The sequence below is a fragment of the Macaca mulatta genome, chromosome 10, assembly GCF_049350105.2.
Source record: "Macaca mulatta isolate MMU2019108-1 chromosome 10, T2T-MMU8v2.0, whole genome shotgun sequence".
Lineage (NCBI taxonomy): Eukaryota > Metazoa > Chordata > Mammalia > Primates > Cercopithecidae > Macaca > Macaca mulatta.
Window position 1 is genome coordinate 22,344,204 of NC_133415.1, and position 19,663 is coordinate 22,363,866.

The window sequence follows — 19,663 nt, forward strand, 5'->3', positions numbered from 1 at the left end:
AAAAGTTAGCTGGGCGTCGTAATGTGCACCTGTAATCTCAGCTACTTAGGAGGCTGAAGCAGGAGAATCGTTTGAACCCGGGAGACAGAGGTTGCAGTAAGCCCAGATGGCACCACTGCACTCCAGCCTGGATGGCAGAGTGAGACTCTGTCTCAAAACAGAAAACCAACCAACAAACAAAAAAACCAGAGCTGTGGTTTTGAACCTGTTAGGGTTGAATATGGAGGGGGGGCAAAAGCCCCTTTAGAAAATTGCTATGAATCGTGGCTCCTCTCCAGAAATATGCATAAAACTTGGTGTATAGGTTAAGGGGATTCAGAGGCTCCTTGGAGCCTATGTGACACTCACTAGGCTGGCCCAGGTGCTTCACGAGTGAAAGAGGGAGGGAAGAAGAGGACAATCTGGGCAGAGGACACTCGGAAGCTCTGGAGACAGGAAAGGGCCCCTGGACACAGAATGAATGCACTATGCCAGTGAGCAGACAATCGCAAGCACACAGTACCTGCGCACACAAATGCACGCACACACATGAACTCACAGGCACACAGGGGCAAATATGCATTGCAATGAGCACGTGCACACAGACACACATAGGCATATGTACACACAATGCATGGACACACGCACGCTCATGCACACGCACACAGATCCACACAAACACAGATACATACATGCACACACATGTGCACATAGGGCAAATACGCACTGCAGTGAGCACATGCACACAGACACACATAGGCATATGTACACACAATGCATGGACACACGCACGCTCATGCACACGCACACAGATCCACACAAACACAGATACATACACGCACACACATGTGCACATAGGGCAAATACGCACTGCAGTGAGCACGTGCACACAGACACACATAGGCATATGTACACACAATGCATGGACACACGGGCCTTCATGTGCACACACAGATCCACATAAACACACAGCTACATACCCGCACACAAACGCACACAGACAGGCTAAGGCAAATCCAGCAGGACACTTAATCACAGAAATGACCGTCCTCCCTGCACACAAATCCACACCTGCAGATACAGGGCTCTGTGCCCTCATACATTCACACACACACACACTCATCGGCTCTGTCACACGGACACAGACAGACCAAAGCAGGCCCAGAAGGGCACACAGTCACAGTCAAATCTCCTCCCTGCAAATGCATTCACATTTGCGCACACACTGACACACCCGCACATGCACACACACACACGCATGCCGTCTCACATGGACGCAGATAGGCTGAAGTTGTGATCTCTGGACATGTCCACACAGGGCCCTGCAGTGCACATGTGGGCACACGTGTACACACATACATACACTCCTCTCACATGTACACAAACAGGTGAAGGCAGGCCCAGCAGGGCACTGTTGGCCATCTTACCACACATATCTATACAGGCACGCACAGAGCCATCTGCCCTCACACACACACGTGGACAACAGCCCTCACATGCCCTGTCCCCAGACTAGGCCGGGAGAGGTGGGCCTGTGATGGTCCACAATAGCCAGAGCTGTCCTTCTTTTTACCAGGGGGTAGCTAGAGAAAAAAAAAAAAACAATATTTTTCCTGCTTCCTTAATAAAAATCTCCACCATTGGTGCGTGAGTGCAGTCACAGCTACTTTGGAGGCTGAGGTGAGAGGATCGCTTCAGCTCAGGAGTTTGAGGTTGCAATGAGCTATAATCATGCCACTGCACTACAGCCTGGGCAATAGAGTGACACATCGTCTCTTAAAAAAAAATCTTGGCTGGGTGTAGTGGCTCAGGCGTGTAATCCCAACACTTTGGGAGGCTGAGGCTGGCGGATCACCTGAGGTCGGGAGTTTGAGACCAGCCTGACCAACATGGAGAAACCCCGTCTCTACTAAAAATACAAAATTAGTCAGGCGTTGTGGCTCATGCCTGTAATCCCAGCTACTCGGGAGGCCGAGGCAGGAGAATCGCTTGAACCCAGGAGGCAGAGGTTGCAGTGAGCCGAGATCGTGCCATTGCACTCCAGCCTGGGCAACAGGAGTGAGACTCCATCTCAAAAAAAATAAAAATAAAAAAAAATAACCATGTAGGTCCCTGCCTGGTTGCCACAATCTGGACTGTGCTTGAATCCTCTCTTTAGGAGACATGGAGCTGGTGGCCGGCTAGCCAGACCTTTTGGACAGGAGAGGACACTCATGCCAGGTGGAGTTCAAGTTCAGCCCCTTGCCCCCTCCACCTGGGGATCACTAATAACCACTCCATCCCCCAGCTTGAGGACCCCAGCCCCAGGACTCCTAGCATCAGCCTGAGCTCCTCCACAGGGTCCTAGCCTGGCCCTGCCACCCTCCTGCTCCCCTATCCACCTTCCAGAGGTAGCAGGAGGCTCTTTCTAAAGTGCAGACCTAAGGTTGCCAACACCCACTGTGGGGTTCGCAGCCCACCATGACTCCCTATAGCCCTGCAAGCACCGTTTTCACTTTTTTTTTTTTTTTTAGATGGAGTCTCGCTCTGTCGCCCAGGCTCGAGTGAAGTGGCACAATCTCGGCTTACTGCAACCACCACCTTCCAGGTTCAAGTAATTATCCTGCCTCAGCCTCCCAAGTAGCTGGGATTATAGGCACTTGCCACCACGCCCGGCTAATTTTTGCATTTTTAGTAGAGACGGAGTTTCGCCATATTGGCCAGGCTGGTCTCAAACTCCTGACTTCAGGTGATCCGCCTGCCTCGGCCTCCCGAAGTGCTGGGATTACGGGCGTGAGACACCTCGCCCGGCCTGTCCTTCACTTTTTATTCTGTTAGCCTCTCATGCACACTCATGCAGCCCCTTCTCCCATCTCTGATCTTAGCATATGAAGGTCCCTCTGCCTGGAAAACCCTTCCCTCTTGCCCCAGCAAATTCTTATTCATCCTTTGGGTCTCAGCCCTCAGGCCCACACAGGGGTTGGCCATCACCCATTAGCCACTCACAATAGCCCTGGGCTTTACTCACGAAGGTGCTGGAGGAGGGCATGAGCTGGGACCAAGTTTGTGTAGGGCTCAGCCTGAGGACGCTCAGTGATGTTTGTTGAATGACTGAATGATGGAGAATAGGCAGCAGCTCTGGGCAGAACAGTCGGGACCCAAGATGGGTTCCACAGATGAAGTGACCCATCCCCATGTGCTCCATTCCTGCAGCCCCTGGGGGCTTCCTTCCCTGGGGTGTCGTCATTGATAAGCTGCCCAAGAGCTGGATGAGGCTGGGCAGTGGGGTGGGTGAGGGCAGGGGCTGGGAAGAGGTGGCACTTCCCTCCTGGGCCCACCACTTCTGTCCACTCAGCACCTCCAGGTCCCCAGAGGCCCCCAGGAGGGGAGAAACAGGCCAGACCAGCTCAGCCTGGCACCAGCCACCCCACAAGGGCCCCCCACCTACACCCACACTCCACCCCCTGCCACGAGGGGCCCAGGGGACTTTGTCTACGTAGGGCCCAGGGCTGCGATCCGGAACAGTGATAGGGGCTAATTGCAGGAGGCAGCCAAGCGGGCCTGGGGCCAAGGGCCGTGATGAAAAAGAGAAGAAAGAAAGGACCAGGTGGGTGGGGGTGCTGTGATGAGAGCCAGAGCCCCACAGTGGGGGCGAAGTTCCAGCCCTGGCTCTACTGCTTCCTAAGTTGGTGACCTTGGACAAGGCCCTGACCCTTTCTGGACCTCATTTTGTCCATCTGCAAATGGGGACAGCAGAATTTCCTCCAGTGGGGTAAGCTTCACTCAAAACCCTTAGCACAGCACTAACAGCTATTGTTCATTCCTGTTCCTGGACTGAGGGGCTCAGGCCCACACATGGGCGCCACACCCAGCAGCTGTGGTCCAGGGGCTTCCCTGGGGCTTGGGGACACCAGCACAGTACCTTCTTCACAAGGTCTTCCCCTTGGAATAGGGATTATCAGGTTCTACATTTTACAGAGGGGGAAACTGAGGCTCCAAGAGAAAGCACCTACCCGGGTTACTCCTGTGGGCATCAGCTGGGATTGGAGCCCCCTAGAGAGAGGCTGGGGCAGATCCCTTCCATTTTAGAGCCCTCCATTCTCCCTGATCCTAGGATTTGCCTAAAGGAGGCCGGCACTGCAGGGGCGAGAGGTCTGGGCTGGTGAAAGCTTGAATCCTCAGCCGAAATGCTGAGATAAGTGGTTAAAGGACGCGGGCTCCAGGCTTGGAAGGACCTCAGCATGGCAGGAAGCAGCTCCAGGAGCAGAGGCAAGCCAAGGCAGCTCTGCATAGCCCTTGGGCACCCCGGTTCCGGGGGTCTCCAAGTGTCACCACATTCCTGGGGCTGGGGGCGGTCCCCTGGATGCCTTCCCAGGCCAACCCCTCCCCAGGACAAAGCCTCTTTTCTGCCTCTGGTCCCTTGGCTGCCAAGGGGTGCCTGGGGTGCCGGGGTGTGGGTGGCAGGATGGCTGACAGGGCATGACATCCCCATGCTGTCTCCAGCAACGCGGGGATGGGGCCACAAGTGGAGGTCCTGGTAGGCCACAGACTCCTCAAGCTCCAGGTCTCTACCCCCATGTGACATGACTGATAGCAGGAACCACTGCAGGTAAGGCCCGGTACTGGCCCTTCCCATGAGGAAAGAAGGAAACTGAGAGCAAAACTGAGACCTAGGGCCAGGAAGTGACCCACTTGAGGTCACACATCAAGCCTGTACCAGCACGGAATTCTGTCTCCATTTTGTCCAAGCCTGGAGCCCCTAACTCCTAATCATGACTACAAACCTTTCCTGGTGCCCCCAAGCCAACAATCTCTTTCCCTCTTCCAGGAGGGCTGCTGGATAGAAAAAGCCACTGGATTTGGAAATTGACTGGTCTGGATTGAGGTGCCACTTTTCCTCTGTAGGCCTCAGCCTCCTTATCTGTACAATGGGTGCAATACTATTGCCAACAGGGCTTTTGGAATGCTCAGGCTACTGTGATGGGCTTCTGTCAACACATGGAGTGACAGCCTCCAGTGACCACCAGATACCTGGTTATAGCCACCATCCTGCTCCCACTCAGGAGACCCTGGAAGGTGAGGAGCCCAGGCTGGGAAACCCTGTCTTGAACTGACTGCAGGGCAGTCTGGGCCTTAAGCTGTGCTACCATCATCCTGAGCCTGACAGTGGGATTTCTGAGTTAATAGTCTTTCTCCTCTTAGCATCTGGGATTCTGGCGGCCCACATCGATGCTCTGGGCAGGTCATGTTCCCTCTCTGAGCCTCATCTTCCTCCTCTAAGAAACAGAATCATAAAAAGCACACCTTCAAGCAGCTGGGAAGATTCTGGAGCTGATGAATGCAGGTAATGGGGCCGACTCAGGCTAACTGTGGTCTGCACACGATAGGTGGTGGCTGTGACATCCACCACACGTCCACCCCTGTCTCAGACAACTGCTCTTCTGGCCTCTGATGCTTCAACCACCTCCATCCTCCAGCCCTGCCCATGTCAACCGCTCTTGCTAGCCCAGCAGGGGCATGCTGGCCCCTGACCACTGGGAAAGGAGAATTTCTGAAAAGAATTAAAGAATTGAGGCCGTAGGGGGTGGGGGCCGTGCAGGCCTTTGAAAGGGATGAAAAGGCCTGGAGAGGCCTGGCTACTCCACATTGTCTGCCTTGGACAACGGCGGCTGGCCTTTAAGAGGGGACCCTGGCAGGGGTTGCAGTCAGGACAGAGGCCAGGGCAGGTTCAAATACTGTCATCAAGGACAGAAAGGCAGATTTGCAACCCAGCTCTTCAATGAATAGCCCATGAGTCTAAAAGATGATGCCAATTCTCTAGGATCTCGGTTTGCTTCTCTGTTGAATGGGGACAGTTTTCCCTACCTCATTCAGTCCTTGAAGGATTGATGAGGACACTATATACAATAATGGGCCCCACATGTCAGGTTCTGGGAGCTCCTCGGTAAAGGCCAGCGGGGAGGAAGTTCCCAGCCACTAGGAGAGCAGCAGGAAGACGGTGCTCCCTCTTTTCTCTGCCCAAAATGCCAGGTCCCTGGGGAGCCTCCACACTGACCCACTGGGCTGTGAGACTCCACCCCAATCCCTCCTCCGAGGGAGATAAATGGCCTGGGTACAAAACAAAAACAAAAACAAACAACAAACAAACAAAAAACAGGAACAGAGTAAAGGGGAGGGGGGTCCACGAAGGGTCGGCTACGGCTACGGGGTGTCATGGGCCTTTCCCAAGTGCAGGGGGAGGGGCCCTAGGGACAGGGGGACAGAAGGGCCAGGGCTTCGCCCTCGTTGCGCCCCTTCCTCCTCCTCTCCGGCTCCGGGGTTGAAAGGGAGGGAGTAGGGGAGACAGGCAGCTCCAACCCATGGAGTAGGGGACCCCGCACTCGCCGGAGCCTCAGCCGGACCCTGCCCTCACCCGGGCCGGCACTGAGCCTAGGGACTGGATCGCTCTCCCGATCCCGGCCCTGCCCGGAGGTGGGGACGTGTGCGCGCCGGGACCCCCGGCCAGCGGGGTGCATAGGCGCGGGGAGCCCTTACCTGCGTCCGGAGAACGGGGCTGCCCCGATGCTCCACGCAGCGCCGCCTCTCGGGAGCAGGAGCCCGAGGCAGAGCAGCGCCCAAGCCCGCGGGCCGCCCATGCTGCACCAGGCGCCCTCCGCGCGCGGCCCCTCGCTGTCGCCGCCCCTAGCCTGTCCTCCCCGCCCGCCTGCCCGCGCCGCCAGCCGCCCCGGACGCGCGGAGCCCGGTTCCCAGCGCCGCGGCCGGAGGGCGGGCAGGAGGCGGGCGGGGGCTGGGGCGCTCGCTCCCGGCCTCGCCCGGCCCCTCGGCGAGGCCCCCCGCCCCCTGCGCCGTCGCTGCCAACCCGGAAGGAGCCCGGAGGGGCCCGGGCGCCCCAGCCAGGAGGCCCGCCAGGTGTCCACCTGAGCCCCACACCCTGCGCCGCGGGGCCCTTTTGGGGGCGGGGTGCCAGCTCCGGGGTGTCCTCCCACTAGTTGTAGACTGGGAAACAGGCCCGGGCCACGGTCCCTGACGCAACCGGGACCCGAACCCGCCTCGCCTGAGTGAATGATATCAGCGACTCATCCTTTTTTAACACCTTTGCAGGATCCAGCCCTCCAAGGAAAGCTTCCTGAGCAGTGCGTGCCATGTGTACTGGGCACCTCACGGCGGCCACTTCGCATCCTGTCTCAAGTGAATCTTCAAGCCACTCTGCTGGAACTGGGTGCAATATTCCCATTTTACAGAAGAGAAAACTGAGGCCCAGACACTCACAGTCTCCCTAGAAGGAGATCTGGGTGGACCCCATCAATGCAGGGTCTGTTCTTATTCTCATTTTACAGGTAGAGAAACTGAGCCACAGAGAGGCGCTGTCATTTACCTGAAGCACCATGGCAGGAGTTTGGCAGAGCCAGGATTTGTACCCAGATCACCTGACTTTGGAGAGTACCAGCTCTTAACCACAGCACTTTGGTCAAAGCCTTGATTTCACCATATGTAACAAGGTAAGAATTGGTGTTGTGTGGTTTCCTCATCTGGGGTACATGGATGGGCTTCTGGGGGAAGGGCTCCGCATCCCACAAAGGTATATGTAAGCGTAGTGTGTGTGTGCAGGGGTACATGTTTGTGTGGTATGTTAGAGAGGACCCAGACTCCCATTTCCCAGGACAGTCTCTAACCCCACCTTCTGCCTGCATCGATGGACAGTAATTAGGCCTGGGCTGGGGAAGCCCTTGCCCAGCTTGGCTCTTTCCTGTTATGGCTTGTCCAGACCCATGGTCCCTTCTAGAAACACTCCCCAGAAAGGATCTGCCAGTCACTGGATTGCCCCTCCTGGACTCACCAGGGGCAGGCAGCATAGGCCACCATAGGCAGGCAGGCAGGATGGGGATCCATCACCAGTGTGTCCACATAGAGAAAGCTGATGCCGTCTCAAGGGACAGGTAGTGAGAGCTGTTTTCAAACCCTGCCTCTACTACTTCTGCTCCAGTTAGCTCAGGCAAGTCCTGCCCCTCTCGGAGCCTCAGTGTTTCTTTTGCAGGGAGGACAGTTGTACATTCCTTACAGAAGTGTGGGAAGGATTGAGATATGGTAATGGCCTGTCGCCCCCTCTCCTCTACTACACATGGTCCCCCAAGAGCTCCCACTCCCTCCAATGACATCACCATGGTGCCAGTGTTGCCCCCTTGGGGAGCTGTTGCCCTCCTTTTCACATGAAATTTTGGGGCATCTCCTGTGCCATCTCTCTGACCTCCAAGAAACGCAGCTTCATACCTCTCTGGTTAGTCCTTGTTTTTGACACAGCTAGATCAATGACTTAACACCTTGGATAATTCGTCACTCCTGAGGAGCCATGCCCCCAAGAGGATGCCAGACCTGTCTGAAACCCCAATCAAGGGACCCAGATAAAAACCCATCATCCCACGGGGTGCTTTGAGCTGTTTAGGAAGCTCAAACATGCAGCTGTTTAACACATAGCTGTTTAGGAAGGAGAAGCACTGGATAATGTCTTAGAGGGACTGAGAGGTGTCTGGGATGCCAGATGGGTGCCAGAGAATGAGGAGGCACTGCTAGGTCTGTTTGCAACATGTCCAAGATGCTCCTGCGATTAATGGCATCCACATTTCTTTTTTCTTTTTCTTTTTTTTTTTGAGACAGAGTCTCGCTCTGTTGCCCAGGCTGCAGTGCAGTGGCCGGATCTCAGCTCACTGCAAGCTCCGCCTCCTGAGTTCACGCCATTCTCCTGCCTCAGCCTCCCGAGTAGCTGGGACTACAGGCGCCTGCCACCACGCCTGGCTAATTTTTTATATTTTTAGTAGAGATGGGGTTTCGCCATGTTAGCCAGGATGGTCTCGATCTCCTGACCTCGTGATCCGCCTGTCTCAGCCTCCCAAAGTGCTGGGATTACAGGTGTGAGCCACCGCGCCTGGCCTATGGCATCCACATTTCTTAACCAATGCCATCAAACTAGTGGCAGACTCAGGCCTCTGCAGAATTTTCCCAGCAAGAGACTATCCTGGTAAAAGCTGTTCTCAACATTTTCACATCAGAGAGGGGCCTGTCCTTGCTGAGCCTGGGATTCCCAGGTCCAGGGTATTTGTTTATCACTAAAGACTGACCTTGTGGCTGTGTGACCTAATGGTTACCACCCCATAAGCCCTGTGACCCACAGGCCTGGGTGTCAATTCCAGAGCAACCTCTGGGAGCTGTGTGACCTGAGGCAAGTCACTTCCGTTCTCTGAGTCTCATTTCTTTGCCTGAAAAAACAAGCCATGGGACTTTTTTTTTTTTTTTTTTTTTTTTGAGACAGGGTCTCACATTGTCACCCAGGCTGGAGTGCAGTGGCTCATTGCAGCCTCAACCTCCTGGGCTCAAGTGATTCTCCTGCCTCAGCCTCCTGATTAGCTAGGACTACAGGTGTGTGACAGCACATCTGGCTCATTTTTAATATTTTTTGTAGAAACGGGGTCTTGCTCTGTTGCTCAGGCTGCTCTCGAACTCCTGGCCTCAAGCAACCCTCCCACATGGGACTTTTTAAGGTCCCTCTGGCTTAAGAGTCTGAGCTTCTGGGAAAGTGTGAAAGCTTCAGGCCTCCCTTTGGTGGCCCTGGGGAACAGCTGAAGCCCCCATTTAAGGGCTCACTTTCCTGTTGGATGACAGCCTGCTTTCTGGTCAGTTGAGTGGAAAGACAGGAAATGCCGTGGGGGTCTGGGGTTTTGATTATTTGAGGTTTCAATGTTTGCTGAAACTGAGAGGAGAGGGGCCAGCTGGCTTGAGGTCTCAGGGCCTGTCCCTGTGGCGGGGCCTCCCCCCTGGGGGCCTGGTCCTTTCCACTGCCAAGACCAGACCACAACCTCCAGTAACGACAGCAGCTTCCGTTCCCCAGCGCTGACTGTGTGCCAGGCGCTGTGCTAAGCATTTTGCTTATATTTGCTGCGATCCTCTCTGCCACCCGGAAGGCAGCCTTATTGTCCCCAGGTGTGGGGCTCATGGCTAGTGAGTGATGGGTGCGTGCCTATGAGTTTACCCACCAGACCACACTGCCACCCACCAGCTGAGCCCTGAAGTGGGGCTTCTTTGGGGTAAGAGATAACTTGGCTCACATATGGGGTCCCATCTTGGGGCTGATGAGGCCAGAGAGAATGCATTGACACATACCCAGACCTGGACCCACACCCATGGGGACCACACGGGGACACACACAGACACCCTCCCAGGGCAGGCCATGGGATCCGGGAAACACAGCCTGTCTGGGGCGGATTCACTGACGCATCCACCCTGGCCTAGTCCAAACAGGAAATGTTTTATCCTCTTAACAAACAACCTGGGCTGCAGCCTCCTTCCCCTGTGAAGTCCCTCGGGGCCGTAGCTGAGGGACTCTCTCCTCCCGCTGTGTCCTACAGGACTGTCTCTCCAGGTTGGGTGTGCCCTATCGTATCAGCCCTGTGCACACACTAGCTCGTGTGAGCCCAGGTATTCTTCCCATATCGTGCCTGTTCCATAGGTGAGGGAGCAGCCCGAGGGGTGCCCAGAGCCCATGGCCGCAGCCCCCAGGGGTCCAGGCCTGACGGCCAAGGCAGCGCCTGGACACCATGAAAGGGAAGGGACTGTGTAAGGCCACAGCCTTCAAAGCTGCTGACCAGACAAAGGACAGGGTCCAAGAGCAATGGCTGCTCTCTGCGCTTTTGATCGGGGGTTTGGCCCTCCTGTCCCTGGCTCTCAGAGCTGGGAGCACCCTGCAGGGCCAGGGTCGGGGGCACTGGGAGACCTGGACAGCCTGCAGCTGCCCGGCCAAGTTATTTATGCTCCATGGAGCTGCCCTTCTCATTCAACCAGCTCTTTCTTTCCCCAGAGAGCTGGGACTGGGGCTGGAAGGGAGTAGTGGGAGGAAGGAAGCTGGCAGAAAATCATAAATTAGGGCTGGGGAGGGCCTTCCTGTCCTCCTCTGGAATCTCCCGTTTTGCATCTTTGAGGTGGGTGCAGGGAGAGGACAACAGAATGACAGGGCCGGACATGAGCGAACACGGCAAGACAGGGCACCTCTTGTTGGAGTGAGGAGACCTAGATATTCTGTGTGATCTAGAGAGAGTCCCTTCTCTCGGAACCTCAGTTTCTCCATCTGGAAAACGGGGGTGACGTGAGGACTTGGGGACTTTCCTGCAACTGTGCTTTGTTGACTGTGCAGGAGTGGACAAATGAGAGGCTTTCTCCTTAGCAATGTTTGTTCCCCCTTCCCCTCCTCTGGCAATTTCTCCAAATCCTCCCCTTTCTGACCCCCAACCTCTGCCCTACTTGCCTTCTCTCAGGTCCCTTCCTCTGCTTCTCTTTCATCTCCTCTTGCAAAAATGGAAGAACAATATCTCCATATGCAGCATCCACCCAACTAGGGGGTAGAGGGAAGAGCTGCTGGCTTGTTCATACTATAGTGTGAATGACTGATATGTTTAAGGTTTAATGTTGGGAGGAGGGGGAGTTAGCAGGGCTTCCTGCCATTTAAACCCTAAATCGTTGGTAGTGGAACTTCCTGGCTGGTGAGGGAAATGTTTGGTGACCAGAGCCTGGCAACATGGCCTAAGACCTTCTGTGTGGGAAGCTGTCCATCTCCCAGCCCAGTGAGGTGAAGCCCACTCCCGGCTGGATGCATCTGAAAAGGCAGCTGTGAGTCCCTGTGGTTGGATAGATCTGGCAGGAGGGAAGGGCAGACCAGAGAAGCCCCTCAGAGCAGAGGCCCTGGAGCTGCCCACCAGCCCTGCCAGTCCCGGGTGGCACCTGCTGGGTCATGAGCATGTGGGCCCACCCCACTTGACAGCCCCAGGATGAATGGGGAGGTGGTGGTGGTGCTGAGCAGCAGGAGGAGAATGAGAGTGGTGGGGAGACAGAAGGAGTCAGAGACAGAGACAGAGAGAGATAGTGAGAGACTCTCAGAAGAGGACAGTGTGCCAGGTAGCCAGAAAGAGAGGGAGACAAAGTGATCTAGAGAGATGTCTTCATCTTTCATAGAAGGAGACAGATGGAAAGACAGAAAGACAGACTCAGAAAGAGGGACTCTTTGGGAAGAGGATCCTAGGTGGTTGGTCTCAGCTCCGGTAGGAGCCTGGCAGAGGGAGCAGGACTGGGGCACCAGCCCTCCACCATCCCGAGCCTCATCTGTTCTCAGCACTGCACAGACTCTGGCCTCCCTCAGACCCCCATCCCATGCCAAGGGTGGGGAGCCTGTCCTTCCTCCATCGCCCACCCAGGCATCTGGCAATGGCTGCCTGTGGGCTCTGGGCTGCCTGGGGCTGGAATATATCATGCTTGGGTAGCCCCGTTAGACAGAGCCCTGGGGCCCAGGGGGAATGGATTCCTAACCTGAGGCTTGGTCCTGGGAGTCTTAGGTGGATGGACAGCTATATAGGGGGAGGGGGACCTGACTACAGATTGTCCCTGCCCCACCATCCGGTCAGCCCTGCAGGGCTAAGTCTGGGTCCTCTTTCCCTGTGTCCATTCCTTGGCTCCATCCCATCCAGCCTCTGCCCCCTTATGGAATGTGGCATTGGTCTCTTTGATGGCCTCTTGCCTCCTCTCTGATGCTTTCAGTCCTGCAGGATCTTCCCAAAGGCAAATGGAGCCAAGCAACCCTGGGAGGAAAACCTTCCAGTCTTCCTGCTCCCCTTAGGCTGAGAACTGAAGGGGGCCCAGCTTGCTTGTCCTCCCAGTGTCCCCAGACCCTGGGACAGACCCCCAGGCCCTGGGTAGGCTTGGGATGTCTCAGTTCCCTAGCCCACCCTGTGCTCTCCGTCTGTCTGCAGGGCTTTCCTGTTCTGTCCCCTCTGCCTGCCAATGCCCGCTTACCCTGCCTGAGCTCACCCTTCAGTCTCAGCTCAGAAATCACCCCCACTCCACCTCTAGAAGGATGTTTCACACCCCCAGCACTGGGTCGTGTGTCCGCTGGGGTTCAGCACTCACAGCATTCTGGGCTGGGGACATCTGTTGATTTGTGTGGTGCCCCTGAAGTATCATAAATAGGTATAGGTGCTGAGCCCTTTTTTATAACCTTTCTAAGAAGCTGTACAAGATACATCTGGGTGCACAACAATTTCTGTTTTTTTGTTTTGTTTTGTTTTGTTTTAGACAAAGTCTTGCTCTGTCACCCAGGCTGGAATGCGGTGACGCAATCTTGGCTCACTGTAACCTCCGCCTCCGGGGTTCAAGCGATTCTCGTGCCTTAGCCTCCTAAGTAGCTAGGATTTCAGACATGCACCACCATGCCTGGCTAATTTTTGTATTTTCAATAGAGACAAGGTTTCGCCATGTTGGCCAGGCCAGTCTTGAACTCCTGACCTCAGGTGATTCACCCGCCTCGGCCTCCCAAAGTGCTGGGATTACACTGTGAGCCACTGTGCCAGGCCACAATTTCTTTATAGAACAAAAACAAGCTGACTCTTGAACAACATGGGTTTAAACTGATGAGTCCATTTATATGGGGATTTTCTTCCACCCCTGTCACCCCTTGAGACAGCAAGACCACCCACTCCTCCTCCTCTTCCTCCTCCTCCTCAGCCTACTCAACATGAAGACATGGATGAAGACCTATTTCCATCCTAAAAGCACAAATTTACTGAATTGTTACTGAATGCTCTTTTTTTTTTTTTTTTTTTTTTTGAGATGGAGTTTTGCTCTTGTTGCTCAGGTTGGAGTGCAGTGAGTGGCGTGATCTCGGCTCACCGCAACCTGCCTTCCGGATTCAAGCAATTCTCCTGCCTCAGCCTCCCAAGTAGCTGGGATTACAGGCATGTGCCACCATGCTGGGCTAATTTTGTATTTTTAGTAGAGATGGGGTTTCTCCATGTTGGTCAGGCTGGTCTTGAACTCCTGACCTCAGGTGATCCACCTGCCTCGGCCTCCCAAAGTGCTGGGATTACAGGTGTGAGCCACCATGCCCAGCCTTAATGGACTGTTTATGTGATCAGTAAGCTCCTGGTCAGCAGTAGACTATAGTGGTAAAGTTTTTGGGGAGTCAAAAGTTATGTGCACATTTTTGAGTGTGCATGAGGGGGATCAGTGCCTTAATCCCCATATTGTTCAAATGTCAACTGTAATATGATTAATTGGGGAAAATTTTGCAATGTCTAAATCACATAAAAAGGCTAATTTTCTCCACATATAAAGAGCTTTTACACATCAATAACATTTGGTCAATGACTCAATAGCTAAATCAATAAAAGTTGTGAACAGACGACTAACTCAGAATGAAAAGGCTTCACTCAAAAGAAAAGCAATGCACTTGCATATAGTGGCTCACACCTATGATCCCAGCACTTAGGCAGGCCATGGCAGGATGATTACTTGAGACCAGGAGTTCAAGACCAGTCTGTGCAACATAGTAAGACCCCTATCTCTACAAAAAATTTAAAAATTAGCTGGTTGTGGTGGTGCACACCTGAGTAAGATCGTGTCTTTAAAAAAAAAAAAAAAAAAGAAGAAGAAGAAAGAGAAAAAAAAGAATTCAAATGAAAGTCACAATGCAAAGCTGATGGTAAGGACTTAACATTTTTGATAAAATGAGTTGGCAAGGGTATGGGGAAAATGTCACCTTTGTGTGTGCCCTCTTTGGAACACAGTTGGTAAATATATAAAACTGAAAAATGTATATACCCTTTTGACCCAGCAATTTTACACTGAGGAAGTTTCTTACAGGCATATTTGCAAAGAACACAAGGAAATTAACTGTAGTAGTATCTGTAGTAGCAAAAGACTGGAAGCAACCTAATTGCCCATTGCAGGAGACTGGTGAATTAAGGTACATCAGCCTGGGCAACATAGCGAGATCCCATCTCTACACAAAATACAAAAATTAGCTGGGCGTGGTGGCACGTGCCTGTAGTCCCAGCTACTGGGGAGGCTGAGGTGGGAGGACTGCTTGAGCCCAGGCCGTCGGGGCTGCAGTGAGCTATGACTGCATCACTGCACTCCAGCCTGGGTGACAGAGTGAGACCCTGTCTAATAAAAAAAAGAAAAATTAAATACATCCATCAGTGGAATACTACATTGCTGTTAAAAAAGAAAGAGAGGCTAAACAAAATGTAGTATATGTATACAACAGAATATTAACCATAAATAAAGGAACAAAGCACTGATACAAAGCTACAACATGGAGGAAACTTGGAAACATTATGCTAAGTGAAAGAAGCCAGACATGAAAGGCCATATATTGTATTCATAAGAGATACCCACACTAGGCAAATCCATAGATACAGAAGACAAATTATTGGCTGCCAGCGACTGAGGGCAAGGGATGTGGGCATGTCCACTCATGGGTGTGGGATTTCTTTTTAGGGTGATGAAAGTGTCCTACAATCAGGTAGTGGTGATGATTGCCCCGCTCTGAATATACTAGAAACCACTGAATTGTACACATTAAAGGGTAAATTTTTTGACATGTGAATTATATGTACATAAAGATGAGGTAGATCTAAGTGTTTTGATATGGAACTAGTTTCCAAGATCACCTGTTAAGTGAAGAAAGTTAGTACAGCTGTAAGTAAAGGATGCTGCCATTTAGGGGAAAATTGCAGGAATATACACCCATCAATATTAATATTTGAATTATGCATTCACTTTCTCTAGAAGGATTCACAAGAAACTGACTGCTTTCAGGAAAGTGAACTGACGGACCAAGGGTGTTAGGTTTGTTTGTTTGGTTTTTTTTTTTTCTTCTTGAGTTGAAGTCTTGCTCTGTCACCCAGGCTGGAGTGCAGCGGCACAATCTCGGCTCACTGCAACCTCTGTCCCCCGAGTTCAAGCGATTCTCCTGCCTCAGCCTCCTGAGTAGCTGGGACTACAGGGGCACGCCACTGTGCGGGACTAATTTTTGTATTTTTAGTAGAGACAGGGTTTTACCATGTTGGCCAGGCTGGACTCCAACTCCTGACCTCAAGCGATCCGCCCACCTTGGCCTCGGGTGTTAGTTTTCATTATGAATCTCTTTGCACTGTTTGACAAAAATTTAGTGCCAAAAAGTATGCATGGCACAGGCACCCTTTGCCCTAAAAATGAAGTGTGTATGTGTCTATGTGTGTGTCTGTATATGTTTCTGTGTGTGTCTGTGGTGTGTGTGTGTGTGTGGTTTGCATGTAAAACAACAGCCCTTGCTATTCCAGGCTCCAGGAGCTGTTGTCTGCAGCCTAGGAGTGCTCCTGAGTGCTGTGTGGAGGTTTCCATGTAGGTTTCCACCTCCAGGAAGAAAGATGGGGCAGAGGAACCACAAGTGTCAGGGCTAACTCAGGAGCTCCTCTGTATGGGGCCCCAGCCCCAGCCCTGGGAGTCTTTGAGGGTGGCTCCTAAGGGAGATGACCCCCTCCATGCTCTCCTAGGAGGAACCCAGTATCCTTGTCCTCAGCAGGCATGGCCCAGGGCTCCCAGTTGCTAGGGACACACCTGAGTGGAGGCTATTCAGGGCTGTGAGTAGGGGAGATAGGGGCCTGAACAGAGGGAAGGGCCTGTCCCAGGAGGTGGGCTGGCAGGTGGCCAGGGTTACCCCCACCCCGGGCCTGCCCTATGTCTGCAAGCTGGGGCCTCACAAAGCCAAAGTTGGCTGTGTCCTGTGTCCTCCCTTGACCCCTTGGAGGGAGGAAAAGGAAGAGAGGGGGAGGGAAAGACAGAGAGACAGACAGTAGTACCAGGAGACACACACACACACACACACACACACACACACACACACACACACACACACAGAAGGAGACAGTGTTAGAGACAGAGATAAAGGGGTGACCACTGACCCGCTTTCCACTGTGTCAGCCCCGAGCCTTTATCTATGTGACTACATGCATTATCACAGCCGCCCCCAGAGGAGGGATCTGGCACAGGAAAGGGAGGCCAGCGAGGGTGGCAAACTGTTGCACAGCTAGCAGCAGCCAGATTCAAACTCTGGCTGCAGAACGCTAGGGCAGTCGCCAGAACAGTGCAGGTCCAGAACTGGCCCAGGGACCCTGCACTGTCCCCTTTCCCTCCCGACAGGCACCCCTTGGCCCATGTGGGCTGCCTATGCCCAGCCCTGGTGGGACATTCCCAGGGGCACAGCTGACCTGTCTTGGACTCCTCTGGCAAGAGAAGGGTGGCCTGGTGTCAAAGAGGGGCCCAACATGGGGCTAACACTGTAGGGCCTGTAGGCCCAGCTTGGCCAGGAAAATGTTTCAATCCTGCCTGTCCCTGAGTAAGACACTGAGTGACCTTGGCCAAATTGCTTCCCCTCTCTGAGCCTCAATGTGTTCACCTGGAAAATGGGGTAGGGCACTTGTCTTAGGACAAGTTGTTATGAGGAATATCTAAATGAGGCATGTGGATTTCTTTGCCCAGTGCCTGGCACAGACTGATCAGGAAATAGTCCCTAGGTTGTATCCAAAGCATATTGCATATAGTCTGCAGAGTGAGGAATCTTGAGCAGGCTGGAGATGCAAGGCTTGGGACAGCAAGAAGGGTCAGCCTTTGGCAAAGAGGATATTGGGGAAAGAATCTGAGGTTTTCTTTTCTTTTTTTTTTGAGACAGAGTCTTGCTCTGTCACCCAGGCTGGAGTGCAATGGTGCAATCTCAGCTCACTGCAACCTCTGCCTCCTGGGTTCAAGCTATTCTCCTGCCTCAGCCTCCTGAGTAGCTGGGATTACAGGCACCCACCTCATGGCTCCTTAATTTTTGTATTTTTGTAGAGGCAGGGTTTTGCCATGTTGGCTAGGCTGGTCATGAACTCCTGACCTCAAGTGATCCACACACCTCGGCCTCCCAAAGTACTGGGATAACAGGCATGAGCCACCATACCCAACCAGAATCTGAGGTTTTCTAAAGGCCCTTTGCTACCAACTGTCACCTGAAATGCTTCTATTAGCCAGTCTTAAAATCCCTAAAGCAAAGAAAACTCATGTTAAAATTCAAAACTCTTCTCTAGGAGGAATGTATTTACAGAAGACTAGACTGAATCATTCATTCATTTACTGCCCTTTTGTCTTGCTTTGGTCCTCTAAGTACTGTGCCTGCAATTAGAAATCTCCACCACTGGGAGGCGTCTTAAGTTTTGCACCTGCACAGAGATGCGATTTCCCCCCCTTACCCCCGCCCCACCCAACACACACCCTCCTGGATGCCAGCTCTGATCCACTCCTACAAGTTGCTTTTTAGAATAAAAAGGGATAGAGAGGCTAGAGAGACAGTCTTTAGATTAGTGGAGAAGAGTGCTGTGATCAGTTCACAATGTCTGTACTTGGTGAAGGAGTGGAAAGTAGATTCTGTGCCAGGCATTCTGCCGCCTCTAGACTGTGCTTCTGAGTAGACAAGTATGTTTTTCTATTTCATAGTACTTTTTAGAATAAGTGGAACTCTTTTTAAAACACTTGAACCTACATAATAGAACTATCAATCACTGTGTAAGGAGGAATGCTTGTAGGAATTATTTTTGCAATAGAGAAAATATAATTTGAGATTGGATACTTACACAGAGAGAGATTTTAAAAGGCAAACACTGGCCAGGGGGTGGTGGTTCACACCTGTAATCCCAGCACTTTGGGAGGCTGAGACAGGAGGATCACTTGAGCTCAGGAGTTTGAGACCAGCCTGGGCAATGTAGCAAGACTCCAGCCCTAAAAAACATTTTATAATGAGCCAGGCATGGTGGCCTGTAGTCCTAGCTACTGATGCAGGAGGATCACTTGAGCCCAGTAGTTCGAGGTGACAGTAAGGCATGATCATACCACTGCACTCCAGCCTGGGTGACAGAGCAAGACCCTGTCTTTGTAATATAAAATTAAAAAAAAAATTTTTAGGTGCAGCCTTTCTCACTAATCATGAATGGTCAAGAATTCCTGATTTTTTTTTTTTTTACAATGATGTTAAAGAGAGAAACCTTTTATACCTTTTCTTACCTGCTTTTTCCTATGTGCTCTAAGTCACTCTCATTCTTGCAGATTAGATGGTCACAGCTTCCCTTAGGTCTGCAGCTGTCTGCCTGCTCAGCCTCCGACTTAGTGAGCCAGTTATTGGAAGAAACTATAAAGGAGTGAGAAAGCCTTTTTGGCTGTACTCTTCTTAAGAATTGCTGAGTTTTATAAAACCATTCTTTTTCATCCATAACCCTCAGTGGCTTCTTAGAATCTTTCTTAGTAGTAAAACATTGTAATAGCAATATAATATCATTAAAGCAGTTTTCTTTTAAAAGAAAATAAATCACCCATAATCCATCCATCTTAATATAACGATTCCCCAGAGGTTTTTTTTTTCTTTGGAAGGTTTTTCTGGCCTTCTTTTTTGCCAAAGAAAGAGAGGTTCCAGCCCTTTGAATATCTTTCCCCACTCCCAGGCAGCTGAAAATCCTCCTTTCTCTTACTCTTAGCTGCTTGGTCCTTTGAAGTCAAAGCTGGTTTTATGTCTAATCTGCACTGAATGGGTCATTACTGATGGGCACATGTGGGATCAGAGGGGCCTGACACAGGTTGCCTTCTGCACAGGGCAGAAGCTGTCACAGTTTCTGTCCACACGATTGCTGTGTCACATGCTGTGAACGTAAGTATTAGCAAACGCACATCTGCAGGGCGGGGCACACCAGATATCTTTGGGGACATTATGAGTGTGTCAGTATCTTTTTTTTTTTTTTTTGTGATGGAGTCTCGCTGTGTCACCCAGGCTGGCGTGCAGTGGTGGCGTGATCTCAGCTCACTGCAACCTCCGCCTCCTGGGTTCAAG

At 52.3% G+C, this 19,663-nt stretch overlaps 1 protein-coding gene and 1 long non-coding RNA gene across 28 annotated transcripts in view; one reads left to right on the forward strand and one right to left on the reverse strand.

Moving 5' to 3' along the window:
• Positions 1–6,741, reverse strand: part of EMID1 (EMI domain containing 1) — a 53,138-nt gene extending 46,397 nt beyond the window's left edge. For all 27 annotated transcript variants that reach the window (XR_013399368.1, XR_013399372.1, XR_013399374.1 and 24 more), the window contains exon 1: positions 6,493–6,741. Coding sequence is in view for 15 of the 27 variants with exons in the window: in XM_077950223.1 (XP_077806349.1) it covers positions 6,493–6,593 (101 nt within the window). In the remaining 12 variants the exon portion in view is untranslated. The remainder of the gene's footprint in view (positions 1–6,492) is intronic.
• Positions 6,742–9,229: 2,488 nt separating this feature from the next.
• Positions 9,230–19,147, forward strand: LOC144331857 (uncharacterized). The gene is made up of 2 exons (XR_013399419.1): positions 9,230–11,862; positions 18,701–19,147. It is a non-coding gene; the product is annotated as an uncharacterized LOC144331857 (long non-coding RNA).
• The last annotated feature ends 516 nt before the right edge of the window (positions 19,148–19,663 follow it).